Source organism: Diabrotica virgifera, chromosome 10 (genome assembly GCF_917563875.1).
Source record: "Diabrotica virgifera virgifera chromosome 10, PGI_DIABVI_V3a".
Classification (NCBI taxonomy): domain Eukaryota; kingdom Metazoa; phylum Arthropoda; class Insecta; order Coleoptera; family Chrysomelidae; genus Diabrotica; species Diabrotica virgifera.
The window spans coordinates 51,797,377-51,814,716 of record NC_065452.1 but is presented as its reverse complement, the minus strand read 5'-3'; the positions used below and the strand labels follow the sequence as shown (position 1 = coordinate 51,814,716).

Here is a 17,340-nt window from a genome sequence, read left to right as displayed (position 1 = left end):
TAACCGTTATTTGGTAGTTTTGGGGGTCACTTAACACGAATTTCATGACAGCGATGGTCTCCGAGGTACCTGGTGTCCAAGGTGGAACTCGTCACCTGGAGTTTTATGTTCTAATCGTTCAAAATCAGTCAATAACAATTATTTGGGAGTTTTGGGGGTATCTGAACACGAATTTCATCACAGCGATGGTCTCCGAGGTACCTGGTGCCCAAGGTGGAACTCATCATTTGTAGTTTTATGTTCTAATCATTCAAAATCAGTCAATGACCATTATTTAGTAGTTTTAGGGGTCACTGAACACGAATTTCATGACAGCGATGGTCTCCGAGGTACCTGGTGTCCAAGGTGGAACTCGTCACCTGGAGTTTTATGTTCTAATCGTTCAAAATCAGTCAATAACAATTATTTGGGAGTTTTGGGGGTATCTGAACACGAATTTCATCACAGCGATGGTCTCCGAGGTACCTGGTGCCCAAGGTGGAACTCATCGTTTGTAGTTTTATGTTCTAATCATTCAAAATCAGTCAATGACCATTATTTAGTAGTTTTAGGGGTCACTGAACACGAATTTCATGACAGCGATGGTCTCAGAGGTACCTGGTGCCCAAGGTGGAACTTGTCACCTGGAGTTTTATGTTCTAATCATTCAAAATCAGTCAATAACCATTATTTGGTAGTTTTGGGGGTCGCTGAGCATAAATTTCATGGCAGTGATGGTCTCCAAGGTACCTGGTGCCCAGGATGGAACTTCTCACCTGGAGTTTTATGTTCTAATCGTTCAAAATCAGTCAATAACAATTATTTGGGAGTTTTTGGGGGTCGCTGAACACGAATTTCATCACAGCGATGGTCTCAGAGGTACCTGGTGCCCAAGGTGGAACTCGTCACCTGGAATTTTATGTTCTAATCATTCAAAATCAGTCAATATTCATTATTTGGTAGTTTTTGGGGGTCGCTGAACACGAATTTCATGACAGCGATGGTCTCAGAGGTACCTGGTGCCCAAGGTGGAACTCGTCACCTGGAGTTTTATGTTCTAATCATTCAAAATCAGTCAATAACCATTATTTGGTAGTTTTGGGGGTCGCTGAGCATGAATTTCATGGCAGTGATGGTCTCCAAGGTACCTGGTGTCCAAGGTGGAACTCGTCACCTGGAGTTTTATGTTCTAATCGTTCAAAATCAGTCAATAACAATTATTTGGGAGTTTTGGGGGTATCTGAACACGAATTTCATCACAGCGATGGTCTCCGAGGTACCTGATGCCCAAGGTGGAACTCATCACCTGTAGTTTTATGTTCTAATCATTCAAAATCAGTCAATGACCATTATTTAGTAGTTTTAGGGGTCACTGAACACGAATTTCATGACAGCGATGGTCTCAGAGGTACGTGGTGCCCAAGGTGGAACTTGTCACCTGGAGTTTTATGTCCTAATCATTCAAAATCAGTCAATAACCATTATTTGGTAGTTTTGGGGGTCGCTAAGCATAAATTTCATGGCAGTGATGGTCTCCAAGGTACCTGGTGTCCAAGGTGGAACTCGTCACCTGGAGTTTTATGTTCTAATCGTTCAAAATCGGTCAATAACAATTATTTGGGAGTTTTGGAGGTATCTGAACACGAATTTCATCACAGCGATGGTCTCCGAGGTACCTGGTGCCCAAGGTGGAACTCATCACCTGTAGTTTTATGTTCTAATCATTCAAAATCAGTCAATGACCATTATTTAGTAGTTTTAGGGGTCACTGAACACGAATTTCATGACAGCGATGGTCTCAGAGGTACCTGGTGCCTAAGGTGGAACTTGTCACCTGGAGTTTTATGTTCTAATCATTCAAAATCAGTCAATAACCATTACAGTGGAACCCTGATAAGTCGGCCCCCGATAACCCGGAAGTCCGGCTAACCCGGACCGATTTTCATCAGACAAAAATTTAACAAATAAACAATTTAACAATTTTATCAAATAAAAATGTATGTAGGTCAAATAATATTTGAGAGATAATGTGTATTTGTGTAATTTGAACACATATAAGTATGTACAACAGTAAAAATGATTCATGCACACGGCGGCAGGCAGAGCGACCGTCTCAGCTTATCGGAAAGAACAGGCACCTGTCTGTATTCCTTTTCCGTTATTTATGTCAAACTGTCTTAGCATTGTTTAAAATAGACGTGACTATTTAAAAATTCTTTTTTAAAACAATGGCCTTAGTCTGTTCTTAAATAACAACATTGTTTTTAATCACTTCCGTTCTGTAATCGTGCTTCAGATTGTGTTTGCCTGATTTTTGTCTACGTAATGGTAACAAAACTGTAATGTTAACAAAACGTAAAAATGTTGTGACAATGGAAAAGAAACTAGAAACATTAGGTAGGATTGATAAAGGCGAATCTTTAAAATAAATTTATTGCAGCATCATAATATGATATTATGATACCATAGGTCTGGATCCCGCGTATGAAAAAAAAGTTGATTAATAGCAAGCTAAAAATTTGTTAATAGCTTAAGGGTGTCTAGTCGGATAAACTTTGATATATGAGAACACTGGAACAGGGGCAGTTTTAATTGTGGAACAGGTAAAAAATCTGGAACGGTCAGAACAAGAAAATGGCACATTTGTTTTGTCCGACAGAACAGACATAAACTCTCCGAACAGAGATTAAACTCTCATGCAAAAATCAGACTGCTATTTATCACCTGTCATAATTCCTGTCATTTGACATATTCTACATGTTCCACTCATTAAAACGCCAATTTGGTGATAAATAGCAGTCTGATTTTTGCATGAGAGTTTAATCTCTGTTCGGAGAGTTTAAGTCTGTTCTGTCGGACAAAATACATGTGCCGTTTTCGTGGTCTGACCGTTCCAAATTTTTAGCCTGTTCCACAGTTAAAACTTCCCCTGTTCCAGTGTTCCCATATATTAATGTTTGTCCGACTAGACACCCTTAAGCTAATAACAAATTTTCAGCTTGCTATTTATCAACTTTTTTTTCGTACGCGGGATCCAGACCTACCATATTATGGTGTCGGTACATCTCTACAGTATGACTGAGTTTTTTACCAAGAAATGAACAAAACTCTACACTCTATACAACTATACGTAATTTAGATGTGTACTGTGCATATGTGTTTCATGTTTTTGTAATTATAATGGAGGTTATTTATTAATTTTTACTATATTCTCCGGCTAACCCGGATTTTCGATAACCCGGATCGGCCGCGGTCCCGATTAATCCGGGTTATCGAGGTTCCACTGTATTTGGTTGTTTTGGGGGTCGCTGAGCATAATTTCATGGCAGTGATGGTCTCCAAGGTACCTGGTGCCCAGGATGGAACTTGTCACCTGGAGTTTTATGTTCTAATCGTTCAAAATCAGTCAATAACAATTATTTGGGAGTTTTTGGGGGTCGCTGAACACGAATTTCATCACAGCGATGGTCTCAGAGGTGCCTGGTGCCCAAGGTGGAACTCGTCACCTGGACTTTTATGTTCTAATCATTCAAAATCAGTCAATATTAATTATTTGGTAGTTTTGGGGGTCGCTGAACACGAATTTCATGACAGCGATGGTCTCAGAGGTACCTGGTGCCCAAGGTGGAACTCGTCACCTGGAGTTTTATGTTCTAATCATTCAAAATCAGTCAATAACCATTATTTGGTAGTTTTGGGGGTCGCTGAGCATGAATTTCATGGCAGTGATGGTCTCCAAGGTACCTTGTGCCCAGGATGGAACTCATCACCTGGAGTTTTATGTTCTAATCATTCAAAATCAGTCAATAACAATTATTTGGGAGTTTTGGGGGTCGCTGAACACGAATTTCATCACAGCGATGGTCTCAGAGGTACCTGGTGCCCAAGGTGGAACTCGTCACCTTGAGTTTTACGTTTTAATCATTCAAAATCAGTCAATAACCATTATTTGGTAGTTTTGGGGGTCGCTGAACACGAATTTCATCACAGCGATGGTCTCCGAGGTACCTGGTGCCCAAGGTGGAACTCGTCAGCTGTAGTTTTATGTTTTAGTCATTCAAAATCAGTCAATAACCATTATTTGGTAGTTTTGGGGGTCGCTGAACACGAATTTCATCACAGCGATGGTCTCTGAGGTACGTGGTGCCCATCATTCAAAATCAGTCAATGACCATTATTTAGTAGTTTTGGGGGTCACTGAACACGAATTTCATGACAGCGATGGTCTCAGAGGTACCTGGTGCCAAGGTGGAACTCGTCACCTGGAGTTTTGTGTTCTAATCATTCAAAATCAGTCAATAACAATTATTTGGGAGTTTTGGGGGTCGCTGAACACGAATTTCATCACAGCGATGGTCTCAGAGGTACCTGGTGCCCAAGGTGGAACTCGTCACCTGGAGTTTTATGTTTTAATCATTCAAAATCAGTCAATAACCATTATTTGGTAGTTTTGGGGGTCGCTGAACACGAATTTCATCACAGCGATGGTCTCCGAGGTACGTGGTGCCCAAGGTGGAACTCGTCAGCTGTAGTTTTATGTTCTAATCATTCAAAATCAGTCAATAACCATTATTTGGTAGTTTTGGGGGTCGCTGAGCATGAATTTCATGGCAGTGATGGTCTCCAAGGTACCTGGTGCCCATGATGGAACTCGTCACCTGGAGTTTTATGTTCTAATCATACAATTATTTGGGAGTTTTGGGGGTCGCTGAACATGAATTTCATCACCGCGATGGTCTCCGAGGTACCTGGTGCCCAAGGTGGAACTCGTCACCTGGAGTTTTATGTTCTAATCATTCAAAATCAATCAATAACCATTATTTGGGAGTTTTGGGAATGGCTGAGCATGAATTTCATGACAGTGATGGTCTCCAAGGTACCTGGTGCCCAGGATGGAACTCGTCACCTGGAGTTTTATGTTATAATCATTCAAAATCAGAATCTTAGGTAACAGTACTGCTTGTATATTAGGCAATACTCCACCTTGTGCAATGGTAACTCCTGGTAGCAATTTGTGCGATTTTTCGTCATTTCTTATAGCCAACTGTAAATATCTAGGAATTATGTGGGTCTTCTCGTTATCTCTAGCTGCATTTTGCATTTGAAAATCTCTTTGCATATTCTCTATGTCTAAGAATATTTGGTATACACAGTATTTTTGATTATTTATTTTTATACATTGATTTGATGCGATTTATTTAGTATTGATATTGTATCATGTTTTATTTACAGCTGTGTACCCTATGTGGCAGATCCTGAGAATACTACTCTACTGCAGACTGCTCTTTTACTGTTTAGAAAGTTTGATCAGTATCCCCAGGCACTGAGATTAGCAATGCAGTTAAATGACTTTGGATTAATTGAAGAAATTTTTGTCAACTGCCCAGATTCGTAAGTAAACCAAATATTGTTTGAGTGTGAGATATAAACATAGAAATATTTCTTTCTTCTTGTGGTAATGTCTCCTTTAGTAGAGGCTAGCGACTACACTGACAAATCCGTCTCTGTCTAATGCGGCTCTAAACAAGGATGTTGAATCTAGGCCGGTCCAGTCTCTGATATTTCTAAGCCATGAAATCTGGCGCCTATCAGGAATCCGTTTTCCTTCAATCTTATCCTGGATGATCAGTTGCCGAGGCGGTACTTTTCGTTTCTCATTATGTGTTCCAGGTAGCTAACTTTTTTTAACTTTGTAACATGCCTAAGAAAGGGCGATATTTTTGTAACATTAATGGAAAATATAATTTGACACGATGTTGATATGTCATAAGGGAATTTAACGTGTTACACAATTTGGATTACAAGTCCACGTTTGCTCAGAATCGGAAGAGATATGGGGAGGTTCTTAACGGGATGTTATTAATATGCACTTATTAGCTTAGAAATAAAAAATAGAAAAACCAAATAAGAATGTCAAATAAAAGAAATAAAACATTGGGCGTCACCGGTTACCTTATGGGAACCAAAAAAATACAAAAATAGAAACGTAAAAGAAAACTAACTCAAAAATTAAACAAAAACATAGTCAATACAAAATACTTATGGCGTGACTTACCTTATCTGTCTTTACCCTTATATGTCTTTACTCAGAAAATTCGTGGTTGTACTTACGAAACAAGAGAGAAGGAAAAGACAAATAATAAAATTATATTTTGCAAATCAAACATTTTTTTATTGAAACAAAATGAAATTAAATCTGTGATCTCTTACGGTGTTACAAATAGAGATCGTGATTACCAAAAAGAAAATGAAAATTCTGCAATAAAATTGCACAATAACTTCACTATACTCAAAGAAACTGAAACTTCCACCTTTCAGGTACAGGACAGACCTTCTGAGGCTAGCTCAACTTGACTTCTTGACGGCTCAAACCTAACTCTTCACACTCCAAACGTGACTCCTGTCTAGTCCCAATTCAAGACAAGATTACTAAACCAAACGCACCTTCCAAAAATCATTCGATCTTCCCCATCAACAATTCAACGACCAATTACAGACTTAAGACACTCAATCAAAATCTTGACCAATAGAAACTTTAAAATTACGCTCTGGGTTAAACCCTCTGACGCACACCAAAACAGCTCGTCCAATTCTGATGAGAATAAACAAACAGATCTCAATAGTTCGTACCGCCTACTTTTCCCATGAAAAGCCTGATTTTAGTAGTTCCTATGACCTTCTTCTCACGGATAACGCCAATTCATAAAAAAAAACACTTGGAACCGTTGGTAACACTCAGAGATACTTATCTCTACAACGGTATGCACTATATAAACAAACCAACCCCAAAACATCATATTTTGGTCGCCAGAAACACTTATAGAAGAATTTACGACTCCAATTCTTTTGACGGTATAAGATAAAATAAACATAACAAGGTCCCTCAGATGAAAATAGATATGATATCCACGCTAAAACCCTGAGAACGTACGATCGACAAAATACACAATATTTAACATCGTGAGAACGGAAAGAATCTCAGAAGATCCAGTTCCACGCGATACACGGTACAATTCCTGAAAAGGATTTTGCATATAGAGTGGAACAAGAATAATCCTAGGGTTCCGAAAACGTTAGTGACTTTCGTACCTGTTAAACTTTGATGATATTTAGCAGCTTGTAAAATATTTTTTTTACAATCAAGTAGCCTCTATCCAAGTTGGAGACAGTCGTACTGAAAAACTACCCATCAAACGTGGAGTATGACAGGGTTGTGTTTTGTCACCCAGTCTTTTTAATCTGTACTCTGATGAAATCTTTAGGGAGGCTTTGGATGACAGAAAAGAGGGAGTAACACTGGGCGGAGAATTAATCAACAATATCAGATACGCTGATAATACAGCCATTCTTGCAGAAAATTTACAAGCCTTAAAATCAATATTTCAAAGACAAAGTGGATGGCAGTTGAAAAGATTAGTATAAATCAAGGTCTGATTTCTATTAATGGAGAAGAGATAGAACGGGTAAACCATTTTAAATACCTTGGCAGCTGGTCAAATGTAAATTTTGACTCTGATGAAGAGATAATAACTAGGATCGAAATATCACGTAAGGATTTTATGACCTGGAAACAAGTTTGATGTAACAGAAATCTGTCGATGAATATTCGCAAGAAGGTCCTGAAATGTTATGTGTGGTATACAGTATAAATCAAAGAAAAAGGGAACATAGGTTTTTAAGACACAGTGTTTGAACTGCATTTGAGATAGTGGACCAATATAAAAGTTCCAGACATTAAAACCAGAAATCGTAGCAACATTAACATTGGCATGTAGAAAATATCTTTGAACTAGAACCTCATACTTCTATCTCTCTTTTTAGGAGTTTACTAAAATAGCGAGCCCAGCCGAATGAGCCGAAAGTAGATAATCGGACTTAAGGGTCCGCACCGCGCCAATAGTCTAAGAGCTAGTGAACCCTCCGACTAACGGTCGTCCTGTAAGGCTAGAAATTTGTCTAGTGATAATTCATAGCACACCAAGGCTAAAAACCATGACCTGGCAGGCATCAGCGGTGCACGTGTATCTACCAGGTGAATCGAAAAGTGCAAATTTAGGGGGTAAAATAAACTTTCTCCTGTAAGGTTTAAATTTAAGTATTTGTTTGAGTAAGTCATTTAGAAGAAATGTGTACAATGACAGGCGATTCTGAAGAGCATAAGACCTTGCCAGGCGAGGGGAAAGATTAGGGGTTTTTCCTAAAATTCTTCTTTTTGCATCGAACAAATTTTTTTTAGGCTTTTTGAATCATTCCAAACAAAAAAGGTCTTTAGTGATTTTTCTCTTTTAATAGTTTTTGTTATATAAGCGATTGAAAATTGCGAAATCGGCCATTTTTAACCCTAAATCGGACATTTATCTAAAAATTTCAATGTTGCTAAGGTACGTAGATATTCTTTAAACATTGATTGATGAAATCCCGAAGACTTTTTTGCAATAAAATATCGAAAACCCCTTTGTTTTTTTAATTGCTAATCAAGCGGGCGCGACACTGTAGTATAAGTGAGGACGTTTGAGTTTGCATAAACTCATTATCTCGAGAATGGGCAAATTTCAAGAGAAATCCTCGAGACAGGTCGATTTTTATTTTTTAATTAGGACTTTTTAGCATATATATAATACTAGTGACGGCATCCATCTGGGCGTGATGACGTAATCAATGATTTTTTTAATTAAGAGTAGGGGTTGTGTGATAGCTCATTTGAAAGGTTATTTAATTCTCTATTCAGTAATATAAACATTAACATAATTATGTATACAGGGTGTACAAAAAAAATTCTTCTATTTGTCAAATTTAATCAAAGTTAATTTAATAAAAAAATTTTTTTTGTACACCCTGTATAAATAATTATGTTAATGTTTATATTAGTGAATAAAGAGTTAAGTAACCTTTCAAATGAGCTATCACACAACCCCTACTCTCATTTAAAAAAAATATCGATTGCGTCATCACGCTAAGATGGATGACGTCACTAGTATTATATATATGCCAAAAAGTCCTAATTTAAAAATAAAAATCGACCTGTCAACTCAAATGTCCTCACTTATACTACAGTGTCGCGCCCGCTTGATTAACAATTAAAAAACAAAGGAGTTTCCGATATCGTATTGCAAAAAACCCTTTGGGATTTCATCAATCAATGTTTAAAGAATATCTACCTACCTTGGCAACTTTGAAATTTTTAGATAAATGTCCGATTTAGGCAGAGGCGGCTCTAGCCCATGTAGCGCCCGTGTGCAGTCGATGCCCTGGCGCCCTTTGGTAGACGCGCAGTCAAAATGAAATAGTCGAATAGGTATGATCGAAGCGAAGATCGGTCGGATATGCGCATTTTATCAATGAAATTCGATATTTTTAAGATATTCCAGAAGCCGCTACAGATAAAATGTTTTAACAACCCATTAATCGTTCAGAATTAGTCGACGGATATTAGTACAGTTAAAATAATTAAGACGATAACTGGACGATAATGATTTAATGAGTGAAATTTAAAATTTTTCTACTTTAATGACAAAAAAAACCAAGCTCATTAGCAGAAGCCAATTAAAAATTATTTTGCACATAATATTTGAAACATTATTTGGTTGAAAAATCTCATTTTTGTTGGCAAAAAAATATATTAATTTGTCTGGACTAAATTACAGTTCAATACCTACCTATCTAATATATTAGAGGGTATTAGGTACGCTTGTAATGTAAACAAAGATCCAGATGCAATAGTGCAATATTAAATTATGTCGGGAGCCAATAGGTATTCACGGCGTCAGAACAACCTACCCAAATCCAAATTGCCACCCGTCCGTTGGACGAACAGCCGGGCGGACGGCAATCTATAAATCGCGCTTAAGTGCCAATGTAATTTTTCATTAATCGTTTTAAAGCATATTTTATGTTGAAACAAAGTAAAGGATCCGCTCTTTGGCGCTCGGCGCCCGTGTGCACCGCACCCCCTGCCTGCACAATAGGTAAAGCCGCCTCTGGATTTAGGGTTAAAAATGGCCGATTTCGCAATTTTCAAAATTTTCAATCGCTTATATAACAAAAACTATTAACTTACGAGAAAAATCACTAAAGACCTTTTCTGTTTGGAATGATTCAAAAAACTTAAAAAAAAATTTGTTCGATGCAAAAAAAATTATTTTAGGAAAAACCCCTAATCTTTCCCCTCGCCTGGCAAGGTCTTATGCTCTTCAGAATCGCCTGTCATTGTACACATTTCTTCTAAATGACTTACTCAAACACATACTTAAATTTAAACCTTACAGGAGAAAGTTTATTTTACCCCCTAAATTTGCACTTTTCGATTCACCTGGTAGATACACGTGCACCGCTGATGCCTGCCAGGTCATGGTTTTTAGCCTTGGTGTGCTATGAATTATCACTAGAAAAATTTCTAGCCTTACAGGACGACCGTTAGTCGGAGGGTTCACTAGCTCTTAGACTACAAGGAATAGAACCGAACCGAACCCACTACATGCACAGATAAGGCGATTGCAGATCCTTCTATTAGCTTTCTATGCATAAGCGGTACGAATGGGTTATTATTTTTATAAGTTTATGGATATGTATTTAAAACATATAATTTAACCTTAAATATTTATTTTAATACTTATAGTGCTAAATATTTCATGTGTACCTATTTATGGATAATGATGATTGGCATTATACATATTATGTATATTGTTCTAAAGCTATTTCTTTGTGGCGTTTGTGTAATTTATTATTCTAAATGGGAAATAAGCCACAATTTAACTTAAAAATGATTTTGTTAACGTTTCGACCTCCACTTCGGACCTCGTTGTCAAAATACAAAGTATTAATAAATTAAACAAAAATCTTGTTGCTTAGTAAAAAAAATTTTTCTAATAATATAATTTAATCTAACTCATTCATATCGGCAATTATTAGAAGATTTTTTTTACCAAGCAACAACATTTTTGTTTAATTTATCAATATTTTGTATTTTGACAACGACGTTCGAAATAAAAGGTAATAAAATCATTTTTTAAGTTAAATTGTGGCTTATTTCGCATTTAGAATAATAAATTACATAAACGCCACAGAGAAATAGCTATATTCAATATTTTAGGTGAAAAAATATGTTTTAAATACATATCCATAAACTTAAAATAATAATCTATTCGTACCGCGTATGCATAGAAAGCTAGAAGGATCTGCAATCGCCTTCTGCATGTAGTCAGGTCGGTTCGGTTCTATTCTTTGGCGCGATGCGGACCCTTAAATAGGAGCCGGACCTATAATAATCCTTATACCTGATTCTGACCTAGAGGTGGGCTAAACTAAGTATTTGCAATCAAATGTAACTGATCGTGATTTTTATCTGTGATTGTGATTTAACAGATCAACAAAATAGTCGTATTTTAAACTCCTAATTAAAAATGTTGTCATTTCATAAAATTCAACACGTGTTATTATTTTGTCTAGGTCAGTGCTTCCCAAACTGTGCACCGCGGCGCCCTGGGGCGCCGTGGCTCGACTACAGGGGCGCAGCGAAAGTTTTCTTCCAATATTAGACATAATTACCTTCAAGTATTAAACATTAAACTAAAGTTGTTATGACAACTTTTTAACTTTTAAAATATACCTATATAAAAATGTTTCCCATGATAAACGAGTTCAGTTATTAGTAATTTTATTTGATGCCGACAATATATCCTCGATATTTTAAATTCCACGAAACAATTCTCTACTACTGTAAATTGACTTCGGACCGACAGGCCATAAATCACTGCCGGTCGGCAAATACAATTGTCTCTTTGCACGTGCACATTTTAAAACTATGAATTTTTACTTATCTAAATTTAAGTTAGTTGAATTTGTAGTTTCATACTGTTCGCATCGTTTCATTTATCAGTGTGAATATAAACAGGGTTCTTTCACCTACTTGTGTACAAAAGTTGCTGTAAAAATGGAAAAGTTTTTGAATTTAAATAAACAAGGTGGTTCTAAAAATAAAGTGGATGCACCACAAACTAGTGGTAGAGTCGTGAAGAAACGAAAATACCGTAAATATGATGACAGCTATTTGGATTTTGGCTTTAAATCAACAAACGTCAATGATGAAGAGAGACCACCATGTGTATTGTGCCTGAAACTTTTGGCTCCAGAATGCATGCTTCCAAGTAAGTTAAAACGCCACTTGGAAGCCAATCATCCAAACTTTGCTGACAAACCTCGTAGCTTTTTTACCAGGAAGTTAAATGATTTGAAGCAACAAAAAGGTAACTTTTCCAAGCATTTGTCGATACCTAAAAATGCTTTGGTGGCATCATACAAGGTTGCGTATAAAGTTGCAAAGTGTAAAAAGCCCCACACAATCGCAGAACAATTAATTCTACCGGCTGCTGTAGATTTGGTAAACATTATGATCGGAGAATCTGCGGGAAAACTTCTTTCAGCGGTGCCTTTATCTAACAACACCATCAGTCGCAGAATTCAGCGTATGGCGGAGGATCTTAATGATCAAATAATTGAAAAAATAAAATAAAGTGAATTTGCGTTACAGTTGGATGAGGCAACAGATTCTAGTAAAGATGCACACTTGATTTGTTACATAAGGTTCTTGGATGATAATACCATTGTGGAGGATCTTCTGTTTTGTAAAAAAATCACTGCAAGTACAAAGGCGCAAGACTTGTTCGAGATCCTGAATACATTTGTGGTTGAAAACAATTTGGAGTGGACAAAGTGCAATGGTGTTTGCACTGATGGTGGTCGTTCAATGTCTGGACGTTATGGAGGATTACAGGCGCTTGTTCGAAACAAAGCTCCGGATTCAGTATGGACCCATTGCATCATTCATAGAGAAGCGCTTGCGTCAAAGAATCTGAGTCCTTCACTAAATTTGGTCTTAGAACGTGTGGTAACTGTGGTAAATTATATAAAAACTAGGCCGGTGAAAGCAAGGTTTTTCAAAAAAATGTGTGAGGATATGGGTGCAGAACACACGTCTCTGTTATACTACTGCCACTCACGATGGCTCTCTCGTGGTAATGTTTTGTCTCGTACGTTCCAATTACGGCAAGAAATGTACATTTTTCTTGAAGAAGAAAAACACCAGTATGCCAAGTACTTTGTAGAAACGGATTTTTTGATTCAACTAGCATACTTATGTGATATCTTTGAAAAGTTGAATGCGTTGAATCTCTCCCTGCAAGGCCGCAACACGCACATTTTAAAATTGGCGGAGAAGATTTCAGCTTTCAGAAAAAAATTAGAAGTATGGAAGAGAAAAATTAATGATAATAATATCAATGATTGTTGTCCCTTGTTGCAGGAGTTTATTATCTCCAATGAAGTTAATATCTCTTGCAATATTAAATCTATTTTTGCGGATCACTTATCAGAGCTTATCAAATGGTTCGAAAAATACTTTCAAGCTGATAATATCGATCAGTTTGCATGGATTCAAGATCCATTTAGAGCGGAAGCTCCTTCTGAATTTACTTCATTAGAAGAAGAAAATCTCATTGATTTGGCTTGCGACAATACGTTGAAGACAAAGTTTGGCTGCACGGAACTAACTGATTTTTGGATATCAGTAAAAGATGAATATCCGCTGCTGAGTGGTAAAGCTCTGCGCATCTTAATTCCATTTGCAACATCCTATTTGTGCGAAGCTGGGTTTTCGGCGGTCGCTGTAATAAAAAGTAAATACCGTGCGAAAATTAACGTGGAACAAGAAATGAGGGTAGCTGTGTCCAGTTTGATTCCGAGATTTGAAAAGTTGTGTAATGAACAAGAACAAGCTCATTTATCCCATTAATTACTGTAATTATTTTTTCAATAAATTGTTTGTGAATTTAAAGTATGTTTCATTATTATTCAATTAACCTAACCATATCAACTGCAACAGAAACCGTATTAACTACAGTTAAAGTTAGACGTTAAATCAATATTTTGACTCAGGGCGCCGCGGAAAAATTCTAGTTTATTAAGTGCGCCGCGAACTAAAAAACTTTGGGAACCACTGGTCTAGGTCATGATTATAAAATTAGGTTTGATGTTTTTTTTTTTCACTGTCTTAATTGCTAATAGAATATCTAACAAGAACATAGGCGCCAAATTTCGGACCAATGCTTTCTCAATGCATTCATTTTTTTTCGAATTTTAAGAAAATTAATAAGTGTTTTTGAAAAATTTAAACGCGGAATGAAAGATTACATTATTATCGAGGGCCAAAAGTCCATTAGAATAAAAAAAGTGTCATTTGAATGAGATATTGGAAATTAAAAATCACACTCAATTTTCTCTTCTTTTCATCCTTTTAACTTATTAAATACATATTATAGAGGTTTTCAGGGACTTTCAACACTCGGTAATAATGTAATATTTTATTCTGCGTTTAAATTTTTCAAAAATACTTATCAGTTTTCTTAGGATTCGAAAGAAATAAATGCATTTAAAAATCATTGGCCCGAAATTTTGCGCCTACCCTCTTAAAAACTAATTACAAAGTAAACTTTAAATACCAGTATTTGCTACAAATACTTATTAGTTACTATTCGTTACTTTTAAATTAAAATTTCAGAATAGCAACCTTTTAACCGTTTTATAATTAACTCGAGTTCTTCAATCAGAAATAATTAGACCAGCTTTGGAAAATAACCGTTCGCAAGGCACTGATGTTCCAATGACACTAAGGCATTCTTGAGCTACTTGTGCATGATAAGGAAAAATATATTTATTTTCTCTCCACCATTTTAACGAATCTTCAGTTCGCGGCAACCGATCACATTCCCTAAATCTTTGCATTTCTATTATTGCCTCGTGGCTGATCCTGCGATCCCATAATATCATCCGGATCTGCAGATGTTTTCTCATGTTCTAATAAAATTTGAGGCGTAAATCCTTTATCTTTTTGTTCCATTCCAAGTTTTTCTGCAATAAGAGCGATTCTATTTTCTGTGCTATTTCCGCATTTGTTGGAACCTTAAAAGGAATTAGTCGAAACCTTATTGTGCCAAGAAAAGTTGAAATCGACAGTTTATAGACAGTTTAATAACATTCCACTCATGCATTGTTGAACTAGTGTTTATGTACATATTTGTTTTGCCTATAATAGCCTTAACAATTTCTTCTAGCTGAATAGTACATATTTCCAACATATAAAATGTCGAATTACAACGTGTTTAAACATCTTGCAGTAATTTGAGAGGATTCCCATTTCCTGGATTTTCTGAAAATCTAAAAGTTTAGCAGTTGCTTGTAGAACTCTTTTTAAAATGGCTATGGTTTTTTTTATTTTGGTTAAATTTTTAATGATTTCCTCACTTTTGATAACAACATCTGAGGTGGAAGCCGAAACGTCAATAAAATCATTTTTTAAGTTAAATTGTGGCTGATTTCCTCATCCTTTAAACCATCGTTCACAATAAAGTTTATTTATTCTGTGTGCAAAGCATCCAAAATGTTTCATTTTCATATCATTTTGTGTACCACCTTTAACATTTTGTGCATTATAGGAAACAATAATGTATTAAAATTTTGTTTTCTACGTTCTCCAAGTTTTATAAGACAGCTTTATCTTAAAAATATTGCATGATGCATAATTATCATTCACTTCTATAAAAACGTTCCATAAACTACTAAATATTTCTATTTTTGTTTGGTACTAGTGGCATGGTATGCGTTCTAATAGCAAACCCAATTTTATAATAGTGACCTAAACAAAATAATAACACGTGTAGAATTTTACGATGGTCCATAGCGGTAACACTTTTTATTAGGAGTTTAACATATAGTCCAGAAAGCCACTGCGCATCCGCTAGGAAAAATATTCTAATTCGGATTTTTTGCACAATCTTACTGAAAAAGAACTCCTTTTAACAAATTTGCATGTTGCCAGGACCAAAAGGTGGTCAAAAATTTTTTAAACGTTTTTTTTTTGTTTTTTTCCTAAAGTTATTTTTTTGCATGGTAAAAAGCATTTTTAGGTTTTGCATTTTTAGGTTTTTTGGATCATTCCAAACAGAAAAGGTTCTTAGTGACTTTTCTCTAAAAATGATAGTTTTTGACATATAAGCGATTAAAAATTGAAAAATTGCGAAATCGGCCATTTTTAACCCTCAAAAACTATGTGAAAAACTGAAAATTTGAATGTTGCCAAGGTAGGTAGATATTCTTTAAACATCGATTGATGAAATCCCGAAGAGATTTTTGTAATATAATATTCAAAACTTCTTTGTTTTTTAATTGCTAATCAAGCGTGCGCGACACTATTTTCCACCGACAGTATGGTGCAAATGAAAGGAACAAATTCGTTATTTCGTAAACCGGCGGCTTTAAGGAAAAATCCCGAAACAGGTCGATTTTTATTTTTAAGTTATGATATTGTGGCGTGTATGGTATACTAGTGACGTCATCCGTCTGGGCGTGATGACGTAATCGATGATTTTTTTAAATGAGAACAGGGGTCGTGTGGTAGCTCATTATAAAGGTTCTTCAATTCTCTATTCAGTAATGCAAACATTTACATAATTATTTTTGTCAAATAATTTAATGTAACAAAAATTTTTTGGACACCCTGTATAAATAATTATGTAAATGGTTATATTACTGAATAGAGAATTGAAGAACCTTTCAAATGAGCTACCACACGACCCCTATTCTCATTTAAAAAAATCGTCGATTACGTCATCACGTCCAGATGGATGACGTCACTAGTATACCATATATGCCACAATATCATAACTTACAAATAAAAATCGACCTGTTTCGGGATTTTTACTTAAAGTCGCCGGTTTACGAAATAACGAATTTATTCCTTTCATTTGCACCATACTGTTGGGGGAAAATAGTGTTGCGCACGCTTGATTAGCAATTAAAAAACAAAGAAGTTTTGAATATTGTATTGCAAAAATCTCTTCGGGATTTCATCAATCGATGTTTAAAGCCTATCTACCTACCTTGGCAATATTCAAATTTTCAGTTTTTCACATAGTTTTTGAGGGTTAAAAATGGTCGATTTCGCAATTTTTCAATTTTTAATCGCTTATATGTCAAAAACTATCATTTTTAGAGAAAAGTCACTAAAGACCTTTTCTGTTTGGAATGATCCAAAAAACGTTTAAAAAATTTTTGACCACCTTTTGGTCCTGGCAACATGCAAATTTGTTAAAAGGAGTCCTTTTTGAGTAAGATTGTGCAAAAAATCCGAATCAGCATATTTTTCCTAGCGGATGCGCAGTGGCTTTCTGGACTAATACGAATATTTCGTTGCTCTGTTAAATCACAATTAAATCGGCCATTGCGAAAACAATCAAGTCCATATTTTGGGTAAAATGACGACGCTTTTCAACGCCATGAAATTTACATTTAAACATATAAACATTTAAACTT

At 36.0% G+C, this 17,340-nt stretch overlaps 1 protein-coding gene across 1 annotated transcript in view; it reads left to right on the top strand.

Moving 5' to 3' along the window:
• Window positions 1-17,340, top strand: part of LOC114333186 (26S proteasome non-ATPase regulatory subunit 2) — a 67,423-nt gene that overhangs the window by 33,051 nt on the left and 17,032 nt on the right. The window contains exon 5 of the mRNA XM_028283038.2: window positions 5,212-5,370. Within this exon, the coding sequence (XP_028138839.1) occupies window positions 5,212-5,370 (159 nt within the window). The remainder of the gene's footprint in view (window positions 1-5,211; window positions 5,371-17,340) is intronic.